Source organism: Blastocystis hominis (assembly GCF_000151665.1).
Source record: "Blastocystis hominis, Singapore isolate B (sub-type 7) whole genome shotgun sequence assembly, scaffold_16".
In the NCBI taxonomy this organism is placed as follows: Eukaryota; class Bigyra; order Opalinata; family Blastocystidae; genus Blastocystis; species Blastocystis hominis.
In genome coordinates, this window is record NW_013171823.1 from 238,265 (window position 1) to 251,682 (window position 13,418).

Consider the following 13,418-nt stretch of genomic DNA (forward strand, 5'->3'; position numbering starts at 1 on the left):
GTGGGACATACCCGGGTCTGGAATCGTGAGGGTTATTATTGTTCTGGCCAAAACCAAAGCCACCTCCGTTGTTATTGTTGTTTTGACCAAAACCGCCTCCATTGTTATTATTATTGTTTTGTCCAAAACCAAATCCACCTCCGTTATTGTTGTTGTTCTGGCCAAAGCCAAATCCGCCTCCATTATTGTTATTTTGACCAAATCCAAAGCCACCTCCATTGTTATTATTTTGACCAAAACCAAAACCGCCTCCATTATTGTTATTTTGGCCAAAACCGCCTCCATTGTTGTTTTGGCCAAATCCACCTCCAGTATTGTTTTTCTGACCAAATCCAAAGCCACCTCCATTATTATTATTTTGACCAAAACCACCTGCGTTGTTTCCATTCATACCGAAGCCACCTCCCCTATTAAATCCCATTCCACCGTTATTTTGACCAAAGCCACCATTATTCTGGCCAAAACCACCATTATTCTGGCCAAAACCACCATTGTTTTGACCAAAGCCACCATTGTTGTTCTGTCCGAATCCACCATTGTTGTTCTGTCCGAATCCACCATTATTTTGTCCAAAGTTGTTTCCGCCTCCAAATAAGCTATTGCCGTTATTTCCAGCCCCGGAAAAGTTAGATCCTCCAAAGCCAGTTCTGGAATTTCCAAAAGAACCCAACATGGTTTATTACTTGTAAAGTGACAACAAGAATAATGATCGGGGTTTGATTCTTTGTTGTTAATATAGATTTTGAAAAAAGATCAACGTGTAGATCCCTATTTTGTCCTTTTGCTTTTTATCTCAATTCCTGAACAAAGAATCGTAGGCAGCTTAATGAACTCTATCATCAAGCTTTTAGGCATTATTTAGATTAGACTTTGCATGGATTTTAAGTTATATACAGCCGCTCAAGGGGTAGCTCATGGATTCGACAAGTTTGTGTGCATTAGCTGTCTCTTTCTGTTTGGGGATATCTGCTTGATAGCGGGATTTATAATGCTTTTTTCTCCTGATACCAGGCAGTATAATATTCAAAAGTATTGTGTTTTATTGTCTTTTTACTAGATATAATGACGCTGTAGTAACATGGAATAATAGCCATTTTAGCGAATTTAGCGGATCGAGCTTTTTCTGTAGAATACAAAACAATAATCATTCAATTCTCCCCGTATCATCTTCCTATGGGACCTATTATCCATACCGTGATACTTGCGATCTAAAAGGAGATCAGTCATGTCTTTCGTATCCAATTCTATACCATTCCGCTGTGATTCCTGTTTCAAGCTCAGAATTCCATAGTATCACTCTTTTTAGCCAGAAGAATAATTCGGCTGTTTCATCATTTTTCGATATAACAATTCCGAATTCTCAGGAATTTATAGTGTCTAGAAACAATATTGGCTGTTCAGAAGGCAGTCAGTAGGATATTTGTGTCGGAATTGAACATAGAGCGACTTGTAGCTCTCTGTGCTCTGCAAAAGGAGGCACGTGGAACCAAACCGATCACTCTTGTCATATTGTTGGCTATCTTAGTAATCTGTGTGTTCGGATCAAGCGAAACGAAGCGAATTGGGTAGTAGATGATCCTCCGTCAATTCTTTCGCTTCCAATTGATTTTTAGTTTATTTGAACTCAACTCAGATAAGACGGATACCGGTTGTTGGTATGATTTTGGTGCCAATATCCAGTCCTTGGCCACTTCTCAAAAGTGGTTAACATCTGTGTATGTTTCTGCCCCCACACAGAATCTCACGGTCGAGATTCGCCATGCTGCCGATCCGGAGGTGCGAGTGAGTGCAATCACTTATGGCTGCAGCTCTCAGAACCAAGAAAGCACGCAATGTCTTGGACTTCCAAAGTCTAGTTCCTATGATACCATAACAATTCTTTTGTGTGTTGGATTTCTATCTGTGTGTTGTGAAATTGGAGTAAGCGATCTGCTGGAAATTGAATCATAGAGTTATTTCTTATACAAAAAGTCCACCATGTCTTCTTCTTCTTCTTCTTCTTCTTCTTCTTCTTCTTCTTCTTCTTCTTCTTCTTCTTCTTCTTCCTGCATTACTGAGCCCCCTGTCCAAGCATCGTCTTGTTTTGGCTTCTTGTAGGGGTTGATCCGTAGCAACAGAGCCAGCTCAGTCTGCCCATGCGCTTCAACTCGCGGTGAATTTTGCAACAGAAGTGCCAGCGGAGGCTCCGATCGAAATCCCATTGGACTCTCCCATGAAAAAAACGGAGAATCTTCCGATCCTGGAACAGAGGGAAGCCGTTCAGGAGAATGATGCTCTGTTTTACGATCGATCTCCTTGCGCAGAAGCTTTGGTGCACATTTCATACACTGAAGCACAGAATGACTTGGATATGGAGGGAAATTGCTCATTGCAGCATGCAGAAAGTAATTATTCGAGCCACTATGGAGGAAATGCGTATGAAGGATACGAAGAGGGAATATAGAAAAGTCCTTTTCTATCTGCTTGTTTGTTTCACTAAATGAAGTGGTTCGAGTGGAGGGATGCCTCACTACTGCTATTTGCTACGTTCGTTAAACGAGAAGTATAGAAACTCAACATATATCGGATATACTGTTAATCCTAAAAGAAGGATTAGGCAGCATAATCGAGAGGTTTTTAAGGCAGAGGGTTGGATAATAAATAGATTAAGAATGGAGCTTTCAAGACTCATCGAGCCATGCCTTGGGAAATGATTTGTGTCGTCTGCGGATTTCCAGACAAGAGGGAAGGCCTGCGATTTGAATGGGCGTGTCGACTTTTATAAGATTTTCGATTTTCTAGGGCAACATCCTGTTCATAGCAAAATCTGTCGTGAATTTATATCTGCAACGCTAGAGAGACGTCGAAAGTACATCTCGAAGCTGGAGATTGCTCTACGGATGGTTTCGGTGTATTTCTTCTATGACCTAGTTATCTCATTCCCCTTGGAGTGAAATGGATCTTTCCATGATAATAACAAACTATACAGTATTCAATGAAGCCCAACTGCTGTATAGTAGTTTCCTTTCGTCCTTACAAGTGTTAAATCAGCCTCTGCAGTACTTATATGAGGACGATAAGATGGAGGACGATGAGATGGAGGACGATGACACGGAGGACGATGAAATGGAGGATAATGAGATGGAGGACGATGACACGGAGGACGTAGAGCAAATCACAGAACAGGTGAAAGACTTCTCCAAATCTACAGCGATTCAAAACTCTAACTTTAATCCATATTTGGATCTGTACATTCCGAACAACTACTGCCCGTCATTTACTGTAAAATGGAATGTTTATTGAACAAAGAGGGGTGCAATTATGTGCGAATCGAAAAAATAAGATCCACAAATTTATCATAAGACATATTGACTCTTCCAGATTCATCTCTATCTAGCTCCATATATCGAATTTGAGAGAGCTGTAACTCAGTTACTAGCTACACGATAGTGCGACCACACAAGACCATTACCTTAATGAACTCATCCATTGATATTGATCCAGAACGATCTGTATCGGAGGAAAAGAATACAGTTTGATATGTAGTAGGAGATAAGTTGATACTAGGTGTTACCTACCTCGCTGAATTATACCCTATCATAATAAGAGCCTGTTGGAGCTCGCCGAAATCAATAGATCCGCTTTTGTCTGTGTCAAAGTAATCAAAAGCTTCCTTCCACCTCCAAACTTCATCGATTAAAGACTTGAACTCTTCAAATTCTAGCTGACCACTAGTGTCAAATAGGGACTCCATACATACTTCCGATTTCTATCATGCTTAGCAAGCAGAATATTTACAGTAGGAAGAGAAAACTGGAGGCCTCCAACACTCAAAGCACTTTGTAATTCTTTACAATCAAGTTTTCCGCTACATCTTATGAACTCCCAGCAGACACACTTTTTATTTAAATCGACCATGTTGTATATAAAATATGCACTGCGTTCAGCAGTATCCGATTCTTCTGACTTGGGAGGTTCACCTACAATGGGAATCCACAACGGATAATACTCTCCCCAAGTCGGCAATGACAGTGAGGACACTATAATTAAAAGCAGAGGAAAACTTCCTACCAAATCTATAATAGTATCATTAACCGAAGTAACCATGCCTCCACAGTTGCTACAGGTTACCATCCATGGTTTGCTCATTCAAAGAGGAAAGAACCAAGATCACCAAAGAGAAAATAAAAAAGTACTTTCTGTACGAGATAAGAATAGTCTTTCACCTAATCAAGGGATTTAGAGAGAATTATTATTGAGAGAGTAGAAAATATGCATGACGATGAAGCACTGAAAAAGGGATATCAACAAATAGGGATAAAAGGAAGTGATTAGAAAGATAGAAAAAGTACAAAAAACAGGGAAATAACGGCTACTCAATCGAACTGGGTTGTATTCTTCATATTATATTTTAATGGTTACTGTTACTATCACTGTGATTGAGGCAAGGAAACTGCGTGATGTCCAGATTCTTGGCATCCAGGATCCGTTTGTGATCATCTCTACGGATAAAGAGTCCCGTCAAACGAAAACCGACAATAATGGGGGGACTCGCCCATGTTTGGATTTTGAATTTTATTGAATTTAGACTGGAATGACGTAAAGACTCTCAATTGTCGTAATTATGAGGGTGTGCTGGTTTTTAAAATGTGATTGTTGTTTTCGATAGTTATTCTATAGTATGAACAAGAACATTATTAAAGATAGCGAGATTGATAGTGGTACATTATCTATGCCCAAGATTGCTTCCTATGGTGGGTACATCGATACTTGGGTACCTCTTGCGAGTGGAGGTGAACTCCATGTCATTGTGAAACTAGATAATTGTAAGAATGTGGTTGGTGTGTTATATTTTAGTTGCGGGAGTTAACAAGGCCGGATATGCTCCTCAACCTGGATATGCTCCTCAGCCCGGATATGCTCCTCAACCCGGATATGTTCCTCAGCCTGGCTACCCGCCACAGCCTGGATATCCTCCTCAGCCTGGATATCCGCCACAGCCTGGCTACCCGCCACAACCTGGTTATCCTCCACAACCTGGATATCCTCCTCAGCCTGGCTACCCGCCACAACCTGGCTACCCTCCTCAGCCTGGATATCCTCCTCAGCCTGGATATCCTCCTCAGCCTGGTTATCCTCCTATGTATCTTTGTTTTCTCAAACACAGTAGTTTATGTTCATAGAATCGATAACGACATTTACATCATACTTCTTGAGCGAGCACTTGTTAATTTGGCAGACGGTGTCTTCCAATTCCTACAAAAATACTTTCACATTCCTATCTACTACCTCATAGCAGCGGTTTCTGTCCCAGCCCAATTCATTCTTCATCAAAACAGTACATTTCGGTAAACACTGCATAGTCAGCCACGTATCTGTCACTCCGATACGTAACCTTCTCATAATCACATCACTCAGTCGCACAGCCATCTCCTGTTGCACGCAATACGGAACTTCAGCTTCTAGATAGGGTAAGCTTTCGTGAAGTCGGGCTGTGCCTCGTTTTTTCGCCAGTTCAGCGACCTCAAAAGCGCGATAGCCATAGAAATGACTCAGATGCTCCGCGATATCCGTAGGCATCTGATAGAACTCTTCCAAATCACGTTGCACATCGATCTGCTGCTCGAAATAGCGTGCGCGTTTCGAACCGTGCTCCTGCGGACCTACCAACTCGTTCGCGCCGACATACTTGAAGTTTTTGGTCCGACACTTTCCGATCTGAAGGTGAATGGGGAATCGAGAAACGGACTGGGAGGGACGTGGAACGCTCGATTGAATCGCAGAGATCTTCGGCCATGTTCCGAACGGTGGTCCACTTTCCTCCTGCAATGGTGATGAAACCATCTCCTTTCTGCCAGATTTCATGGGTTCGCGAGATTCGCTTCGTATCCACAGTTCCTTTCTTTGATCGAAAGCACCACCCTGATTTTACGTTCATTTCGCGAACGAGCGGCCGAATTCCACTCCAAACGGCTAAAATATCGTCCTTCGTGATTGGCTTATGCATGAACTTGTTGATTTCGGCGAAGATGAGTTCGATGTCTTCGTCGGTTACATCGGGTTGGTCTTCTATGGTACAGGGAGTGTCGGTAGTTCCGACAAGCGTGCTAGATTAAAGTGACAATAGCAAACCAACTAGTTCTGCCATGGAAGCATAAACATAACGCGATTATCCGAAGTCGTGGTGATAATGCCTGCCTGTCGAGGGCAAAGCGATCCTTGGAGCAGGAGATGAACTCCTTTTGATGGTACAATACAGTCCACATGGCGCACAGGACTGGGAGAAAGCGCTTCGTACATCTTGATAATCGAATCGGCAAAGGGTCCTGTTGCGTTCACTGTCACTTTTCCACGAATATCAATCTCGTTTCCGGTTAGAGTATCTCGCACATGCACGCCTGTCACAATTTCGTGAGGCGATTGTGTGTGATTGGGACAGGGACTGTGCAACAAACTCATTACCTCCATGTAATTCACAGAGACAGCGCCATTCTCGACAGCTGTTCGGTTGATAATGTTGTTAAGTCGGCTGTCATTCGACTGACCGTCGTAGTACCTACACGGTAGAGAAGGAGCGCAAAGATTACACCAATCCCCCTTTCGCCCAATCAAAATTCATTCTAGGAAACACATACTCCATTTCTTTCCACTTTATCGCATGACTAGCGAATGAGTAGGACCGATGGGAGTGTACCTCCTGGGAAGTCCGCCTCTCAAGGCAATGATATCGTACATGAGCAGACCCATTCGAACATATTGCATTTGAAACCAGGAGTTTACGGGGATGACAGTGGCTATGGGACGGGTTAGATATGGAGCATTTTGCAACATAAACTTCCTTTCATGCAAAGCTTCCTATTTGTGATTTGGATTCAATAGGGCTACAAAAACTAACATAAATTCCTTCCAGTTTAGATGTTTTACGGCATCTTCAAGATACCGAACTCCTCCATGGAGGAGATTCGTAGAACGGCTTGACGTTCCAGAGGAGAAATCGTATCTCTCAACAAGCGCAACCTTGTATCCTCGGAGAGTAGCGTCTAAAGCTATCATGGATCCAGTACTTCCTCCCCCAACAACGATGACGTCAAATTCATTTTTGCACAAATTATTAATCAACTGCAATAAAGGAATCCTATCTCACAGGTTGAGGATATACTCTCTCGTGGTGGAGGCTTACTGAATCGATACGTTTTGTTCCCCACCTAATAATCAGAATGTTTAAACACAGTAAACAATAATATTTTCTGCAAGGGTAGAGAACGCACGCGTGGCAATAGGTAAAAAAGCTTTTCGGATCACAGATAACATTTCAATAAAACAATATATGGACCAGTGGAAGTGTCTTCGTTAAAATACTTCGTTCTTCCTCTTCTTACATTTGTAATCTAATGTATTCAGCTCATCACCCAGATTGAGCAAATCGTGTTGCTGGGGAGAAATCCCAGATATCTTGTAAGTTTTGCAAATCTCCCTTAAGGCGGAAAACCTCTCGGTATATTTCTAACAAACACATAAGATTTAACACAGAATATCAGAAGCGCATTAATAATGTGGTTCAGTAAAACGAGCATTGTTCTATCCCTAAAAGAAGGAAATAATAATTTACATCATAGTATGGCTCATAATGGAAGCTATTCTCATCCATAAACATCAGATCGCAAACATGCAACAACAACGCAATAATGCAGAAAGTAGCCTAAATATTGGTTAATATCGCCATGCATGATCAAATAAATCCACTTACCCAGATCATCCAAGTGTCTCCAGCAAAACAGGAAATGAGCATCAGAAAGATGATGATCGTTAATGTAATTTTCTGGCGAGCATTGTCATACATGGTTACCAAGTTAACTCTCTTAAACGCCTCTTCTTTATAGAGAATTGAATGGTGGAAACTGGAGTTTCTACTCTATCGATCGTGTTGATTTATATTTTCATAATCTAAATATATGCAATTGAACAAAAAAGACTTTGGTGACTGTGATAACACATATCACGTTCGAGAAGTGCTTTCTTGGAAATTGCAAAGATTTCCAATTGAATCCTTTCTAATAGATAACATTATGATACGGGTCCAGAATAAACACTTTACAAACTTAGATTACACCAAGTGTTTGAAAATGACTAGCTAATTCGAAAATTCGTAGTAGAATAATTAATGAGGACACTAAGAGAATGATTGCTCGATTTTACTATGTGAGCGGAAATCAACGTGTATTTCAATACTGCTGCTGCTACTACTCTACTACTACTAATAATAATAGCTTATATTCTATTTTATAATCAAATGGTAATGCAGCAGATTAAGTTTATGCCAATTGTTCAATGTTAGTTTGTACCTAACAAGACTAGGTATCTAAAACGGATCAGAGTCGTCTCCACCACAAGGCATTTACTTTTTCTGTTCAATAGAAAACGATTTAACAAGAACAAAAAAGTACCATATTATTGGAATCGTCTGAAGCTTCAGAATAATTTGATTGTACAACTATTTCCATTGCAGAGTGAATATTACTCTACCTTCTTGCTAGAGCATATTGATTCCAAAAGAGAAATTGAGTAGACAGAGATGGATACCAATTATATTCATAAAAGAGGGTCCTCAGATCTTAATGAAAATTATGAAGGCAGGTGTTTTTTGAGATCAGTAATGGAGTAGAAAAGAAAATAGCGAAACGACCAAAATCGTTTCTGGAATTATGTATTTGAAGTGAAAAGTGATGACTTTTAGATAATTCGACTCAATCGTGGAGGCGAGATTGGAAGATTGGAAGCCGATACTCAATCGAAAAGATTGTGGGTAATGGGAGTTATGGAGAAGTGGCAAAGGCTTACGACCATCAGACAAAGGAATATGTGGTGATACAAAGAAGAACTTAGGTATAGGTAGCAATCAAGCGAATACCCAACTTATTTATGGATAATCAGGACACAAAACGGATCCTTCGCGAAATCTATATTCTTCGTCATCTTGATAGTTCCTTTGTTGTGGGTTTGAAGAATGTATTTCCATCGCCCAACTTTAATACGGATAAAACAATGTACGTGCTGTTCAGCTCTTTCTCTCGTAGATATGTCGTAATGGATTATATGATAACAGATCTCTATAAGGTGATTTCCAGTCCCCAATTTTTTGAGATCGATCATGTTCGCTATATATTGTATCAAATTCTTTGTGGCATGCTTTATATCCACTCGGCTGGTGTGATCCATCGCGACATAAAGCCCGCAAACATCCTTCTAAACGAGGTGAGAGCCGTGTAATACAGATGTGATGGATGTAGGATGTCTCAGTGAAGATCTGCGACTTTGGCTTGGCACGGGAGATTGTTTCCCTTCCGCATACGCATCCCAAGGCCCCCTCTACTGGACGAGAGTCTTCCAGTAGCTTCCAATCATCTCGTTGTAACCTAAGTTTAAGTACAGTGAATACTGAAAGTCATGGAGATGCTCCATCTCCGGTTTCAATCAAACGAACAATGACAAGGCATGTCGTGACACGCTATTATCGATCTCCCGAGCTATTGGTCATTGGGGACTACACGAAGAGTGTGGATATTTGGTCAGTTGGTTGCATTACTGCTGAACTTCTTCAGATGCTTCAAGAAAACGAGCCTGATTATCGGAATCGCCATCCTTTGTTTCCTGGAAAGTATTCTTCGTTGAGTCCTCGATGGAGCAAGTCGCCTCTCTCCTATCAGGACAATCTCAATATCGAATTAAAAGAAGACGATCAGATTTGTGTGGTCTGCGACGCGCTGGGAAGGCCGCCGCGGCGTTTTCTAGATCGCATTCCGTATGAGCATGTTCGGGAGCAGTTGGAGAAGTACAAGGAGAAGAAAATCGACTGGAACCAGTACTTCCGATTTATCCCGAGTGAGCTTTCCGATCTACTGAATCATATGCTGGTAGGGGAGAGGAATGGAGTAGACATGTAGGAATATAACGATGAAGAAAGGATCGATGTGAAGAAGGCTCTGGAACATCCTTTCTTCGAGTCTGTTCGCGATGTCGGCTTAGAGGTTGAGTGTGAGAGTCCTGTGGATCTTTCGAAGCTGAATACGATCGCGACGATGAATATGGACGAGATGAATCATTTCCTAGAAGAGGAATTATCTTTTTGGGAAGGCAAACAATCTCTTTAGGGTGCTTATAAGCAGGAATGCGTTTTTATAAGTGAGCTCTTCTTTAGAATTTGTTTGAGAAAGAGAAAATAACGTGCTGCAGAGTTATAGGCGTGATGTGCAGTGATCACATATTCACCAACAGTATTCTTTGGGCAAAAGCTGCAAGCACACCAGTGAAAGGCAAAACAATACAATCATAAAATGAAAATAGTCTCTTTCGTGTTCCATTTGTAGTTCTTACCAATATAAACGCATAAAAACGTATCTGGCAAATATTCATCGAAGAGTAAAAACTATTCTAGCAGGCACCGCTCGAAAAACAAAAATATCATACAGAAATCAATCGAAAAATGGAAAAGCAAAAGAAAAGGCATGGTTTCAGCGTATTCATTTATTATTCTCTTGAATTCTTCTGTTTTTGGGGGTTGAATTGTGTAACAATGGAAGGAAACGTGTGTGGTTCATCAATGGTGAATAGGATGAAGAAACTATTGTGTTTGGTGTTTTTCCTTGTTTTTGTGAATGTAAGCTGTGTCATGGACTGTTTACGTTAGAGTAAGCCTGTTTTTGAAATGGAGAAAGAAGACGTCACATATTATACATCTCACAATAAGACTCTTATTCTGAAGATGTATATGAACGTAGTTATTGAGTGCGTGCGGCTCAGTATTAGTGGTGCCCTTATTGTAAACGTTTTGCTCCAGTGTTTCAGCAATTGGCTAATTCCTTTGATGATAAGTACACATCATTATGGAATTTGATTTAGACCTGAAGTTGTTCTGGGTCAAGTGGATTGCCAGCTCAATAAAAGACTGTGCAGTGATTATGTCGTGTATGAATATCCCTCAGTTCGACTAGTCAAGCCAGGCGGAGAAATGCTTGCCTATATGGATAAGCTGAATGCTACCCAAATTATGAGTTTCGTGTATGGAATGACAGGTTTGTTTTTCATCTGCTATCTTCCTCTCAGGAATCGGTTCTCCTGTAGCTCCTCCTGTCGACCTTCTCACATACCTGTCTCCCGCGGAGATTCCGGATAAGATAAAGGACAATGGCCATATCAGTGTTATCTATGTGTGGCGTAACGGCGACGACAACACGCAAGGAGCCGAGATCGCGCGTCACTTAGCGTGGAACTTCCTGGTAGATCCTTTGGTGCAATTCTACCAAACTCCGATGTCGAGCGATCTCCCCAGCTCCGTTCTGAAGGTGATGTCCACTAACTTCCCTCAATATCTGGTACCATTGCCTGGGCTTTCTTCTCATTTGTAGGTGATTTTCCATGGGAAGGTCAGACGGTACGACGTGGATCCGAGCGACAGCAAGGAGGATCAGGAAGAAATGCTGCTGGATGTGCTGAATATGTATGCGGGCACCTTCCTGACCATCGACGGAAGCCAGTACTACCCGTCAGGAAGAGACCAGAAGATGGAGAGCGCGTTGAAGCGAATCAAGACATGGGACAGCAATGGACTGGCGATGATTCGAAGAGCGGTGGAGGAATTGCTGCGGACGAAGACTGAGTTGAAGGAGAGGTACAACAAGGCGCTGGATCTGCTGGAGAAGGACGGAATGAAAGCGATCTGGAAGAAATGGCACCAGAACCGAAGATTGGTGGAGCAGTTGGAGGACGATGATCCGAAGCTCGAGGAAGCGGAGATGGAGTGCATGGTACTGAGGTCGCTGACCAAGTATTTGAAGAAGAAGAGTTTGGCAGGACCGGGGAAGGCAGCAGCGGGTGAAGCGAAGAAAGAGGAGGTGGAGAAGCCAAAGGAAGAGGCTCCAGAGGCTCCAGAGGCTCCAGAGGCTCCAGAGGCTCCAGAGGCTCCAGAGGCTCCAGAGGCTCCAGAGGCTCCAGAAGCGATGAAAACGGACATTCCTAAAGAGGAAGTGGTGGTCCAGGAGCAAGAGAGAGCTGAAACACCGAAGGAGGAAGTGGAGAAGCCAAAGGAAGATAGAAAAGCAGAGGAAAAGCAAGAAGAAGAAGAAGAGCTTTGAATTGTTTGTTCCACAATCTTCCTTCTCTTTGCATAGATCGCGAGGTGGGAACACAAAAGTCTTTTAGCAAAGCCAATCCAAAGCCTCCTTACTGATCTATTTTTATTCCTACTTGCTTTATGAGTGTCAGAAAAGCTCCGTCAGCAAAGTATACAGCTTTGACCGCCACTTGTGCATCGACCGTTACTCAGATGGTAGTTGTTCCATGCGAGACAATCAAAATTCAACTACAGGTATGAATTCCTGTTTTGATGGGAATGTAGTTATTTCAGAAGATGAACGGAAAAGGCCAAAGTGCACTTATGAGTAGTTTGCGTTTCATTTATCGGAATGAAGTATGGAATTAGGAGGACACTTTGACCCAATAGGGATTCTTAGGTTTTTGGAGAGGCTATTTCGTTTCATTATCGTGTAGTTTACCATCATGTGCTATCTATTACTCTGTTTTCGAAACTCTGCGAAAGTCTCTTTATCGTGAAAGCGAAAAGCATCCTGGGTATGTGCTCCTTGTCCTCTTAACGCAAAGCTTGCTGCCCTTTATCCCCGCACTTGCTAGTAGCATAGGTCAAACCGTAACTTGTTTGACAACCTCTCCCATTGACCGTTTCCGAACTCAGTTTTGGGCAGACCGACACCAAAAAGTGTCTCGCCTGCTAAAATTAACAATCAATCAAGCCAAATCCGAGGGCTTACCGAGCCTGTACCACGGCTTGAAGCCCCTGCTCGTCCGAGACATTCTCTTTTCTTCGATTTACTGGACATCCTACGAGCGACTTCGCTCCTCCACGCACTCTCTCGGCGCGCCGCCTATCTTCCAGAACTTCATCGCTGGGTCTGTGGGTGGGATGCTGACCAGCGCCGCCATCACGCCGATCGATCTTGTGAAGACGAGGCAGCAAGTGCTGAACACGAAGGAGAGTATCTGGCAAACGCTGCGGTTCATTCAACGGACGGAGGGCGTGCGAGGACTGTTCCGAGGCCTGACGCCGCGTGTGATCCAAACGATGCCTGTAATGTCGATAATGATGATTATTTATGATGGACTGAACCGGTTCATTTTGAGCTTGGAGAATGATGATTCCAGTGAGTCGAGTGTTTGTTTGAAAACAGAAGAGAGACGGGGACGAACTATCTTGCGGATCTCACCGCACTTGGGGCATTTATAGGTTGTGGACTGCGCGTGAGCACGATGGGAAAACGATACCTTGAGTGCGAGCGAACGAACTTCCTCATCTGGCGTTTCGATCGATCCGATGGCTCCGGGAGTGGGGACAGGGAACATACTCGAGATTGCAGTGATAATTGTTTCGA

General features: G+C 42.5%; 9 protein-coding genes; 5 read left to right on the top strand and 4 right to left on the bottom strand.

Annotated features, from left to right (window-relative positions):
* Window positions 1-2,501: 2,501 nt before the first annotated feature.
* Window positions 2,502-2,933, top strand: GSBLH_T00002098001 (uncharacterized protein; the record flags this gene model as incomplete). Its single annotated transcript, XM_013040617.1, has 3 exons — window positions 2,502-2,612; window positions 2,645-2,750; window positions 2,782-2,933. 3 exons carry the CDS (start codon window positions 2,502-2,504, stop codon window positions 2,931-2,933), a joined length of 369 nt encoding a protein of 122 aa, XP_012896071.1.
* Window positions 2,934-3,298: 365 nt separating this feature from the next.
* Window positions 3,299-4,128, bottom strand: GSBLH_T00002099001 (uncharacterized protein; the record flags this gene model as incomplete). The annotated part of the gene is made up of 5 exons (XM_013040618.1): window positions 3,299-3,418; window positions 3,452-3,542; window positions 3,573-3,710; window positions 3,740-3,847; window positions 3,878-4,128. The coding sequence occupies 5 exons, from the start codon at window positions 4,126-4,128 to the stop codon at window positions 3,299-3,301; spliced, it is 708 nt and encodes a 235-aa protein (XP_012896072.1).
* Window positions 4,129-4,393: 265 nt separating this feature from the next.
* GSBLH_T00002100001 (uncharacterized protein) lies at window positions 4,394-5,125 on the top strand (the record flags this gene model as incomplete). XM_013040619.1 has 3 exons in its annotated part: window positions 4,394-4,538; window positions 4,568-4,628; window positions 4,660-5,125. 3 exons carry the CDS (start codon window positions 4,394-4,396, stop codon window positions 4,847-4,849), a joined length of 396 nt encoding a protein of 131 aa, XP_012896073.1. The 3' UTR covers window positions 4,850-5,125.
* An 11-nt stretch (window positions 5,126-5,136) lies between these two features.
* Window positions 5,137-7,071, bottom strand: GSBLH_T00002101001 (uncharacterized protein; the record flags this gene model as incomplete). XM_013040620.1 has 8 exons in its annotated part: window positions 6,865-7,071; window positions 6,674-6,834; window positions 6,567-6,641; window positions 6,116-6,535; window positions 5,912-6,086; window positions 5,729-5,881; window positions 5,269-5,697; window positions 5,137-5,235 (listed from the first exon to the last, which is right to left on the bottom strand). The coding sequence occupies exons 1-8, from the start codon at window positions 7,030-7,032 to the stop codon at window positions 5,137-5,139; spliced, it is 1,680 nt and encodes a 559-aa protein (XP_012896074.1). The 5' UTR covers window positions 7,033-7,071.
* A 19-nt stretch (window positions 7,072-7,090) lies between these two features.
* Window positions 7,091-7,290, bottom strand: GSBLH_T00002102001 (uncharacterized protein; the record flags this gene model as incomplete). Its single annotated transcript, XM_013040621.1, has 3 exons — window positions 7,091-7,098; window positions 7,139-7,184; window positions 7,216-7,290. 3 exons carry the CDS (start codon window positions 7,288-7,290, stop codon window positions 7,091-7,093), a joined length of 129 nt encoding a protein of 42 aa, XP_012896075.1.
* Window positions 7,291-7,496: 206 nt separating this feature from the next.
* On the bottom strand, window positions 7,497-7,859 carry GSBLH_T00002103001 (uncharacterized protein). XM_013040622.1 has 3 exons: window positions 7,727-7,859; window positions 7,589-7,678; window positions 7,497-7,557 (listed from the first exon to the last, which is right to left on the bottom strand). The coding sequence occupies exons 1-3, from the start codon at window positions 7,817-7,819 to the stop codon at window positions 7,525-7,527; spliced, it is 216 nt and encodes a 71-aa protein (XP_012896076.1). The 5' UTR covers window positions 7,820-7,859; the 3' UTR covers window positions 7,497-7,524.
* Window positions 7,860-8,681: 822 nt separating this feature from the next.
* On the top strand, window positions 8,682-9,920 carry GSBLH_T00002104001 (uncharacterized protein; the record flags this gene model as incomplete). Its single annotated transcript, XM_013040623.1, has 4 exons — window positions 8,682-8,692; window positions 8,736-8,841; window positions 8,869-9,231; window positions 9,267-9,920. The coding sequence occupies 4 exons, from the start codon at window positions 8,682-8,684 to the stop codon at window positions 9,918-9,920; spliced, it is 1,134 nt and encodes a 377-aa protein (XP_012896077.1).
* Window positions 9,921-10,519: 599 nt separating this feature from the next.
* On the top strand, window positions 10,520-12,202 carry GSBLH_T00002105001 (uncharacterized protein; the record flags this gene model as incomplete). XM_013040624.1 has 8 exons in its annotated part: window positions 10,520-10,633; window positions 10,664-10,750; window positions 10,783-10,847; window positions 10,876-11,048; window positions 11,080-11,348; window positions 11,382-12,044; window positions 12,068-12,110; window positions 12,144-12,202. The coding sequence occupies exons 1-8, from the start codon at window positions 10,589-10,591 to the stop codon at window positions 12,200-12,202; spliced, it is 1,404 nt and encodes a 467-aa protein (XP_012896078.1). The 5' UTR covers window positions 10,520-10,588.
* Window positions 12,203-12,226: 24 nt separating this feature from the next.
* On the top strand, window positions 12,227-12,827 carry GSBLH_T00002106001 (uncharacterized protein; the record flags this gene model as incomplete). XM_013040625.1 has 3 exons in its annotated part: window positions 12,227-12,340; window positions 12,371-12,603; window positions 12,634-12,827. 2 exons carry the CDS (start codon window positions 12,227-12,229, stop codon window positions 12,452-12,454), a joined length of 198 nt encoding a protein of 65 aa, XP_012896079.1. The 3' UTR covers window positions 12,455-12,603; window positions 12,634-12,827.
* Window positions 12,828-13,418: the final 591 nt, after the last annotated feature.

Coding starts and splice junctions, on each gene's coding strand:
- GSBLH_T00002103001 (XM_013040622.1), bottom strand. CDS start 7,819: ATGTATGACAATGCTCGCCAGAAAATTACATTAACGATCATCATCTTT. Junction 7,679..7,726: donor GAGACACTTGGATGATCTGG/GTAAGTGGATTT, acceptor ACCAATATTTAG/GCTACTTTCTGCATTATTGC. Junction 7,558..7,588: donor ATTATGAGCCATACTATGAT/GTAAATTATTAT, acceptor TTTTAGGGATAG/AACAATGCTCGTTTTACTGA.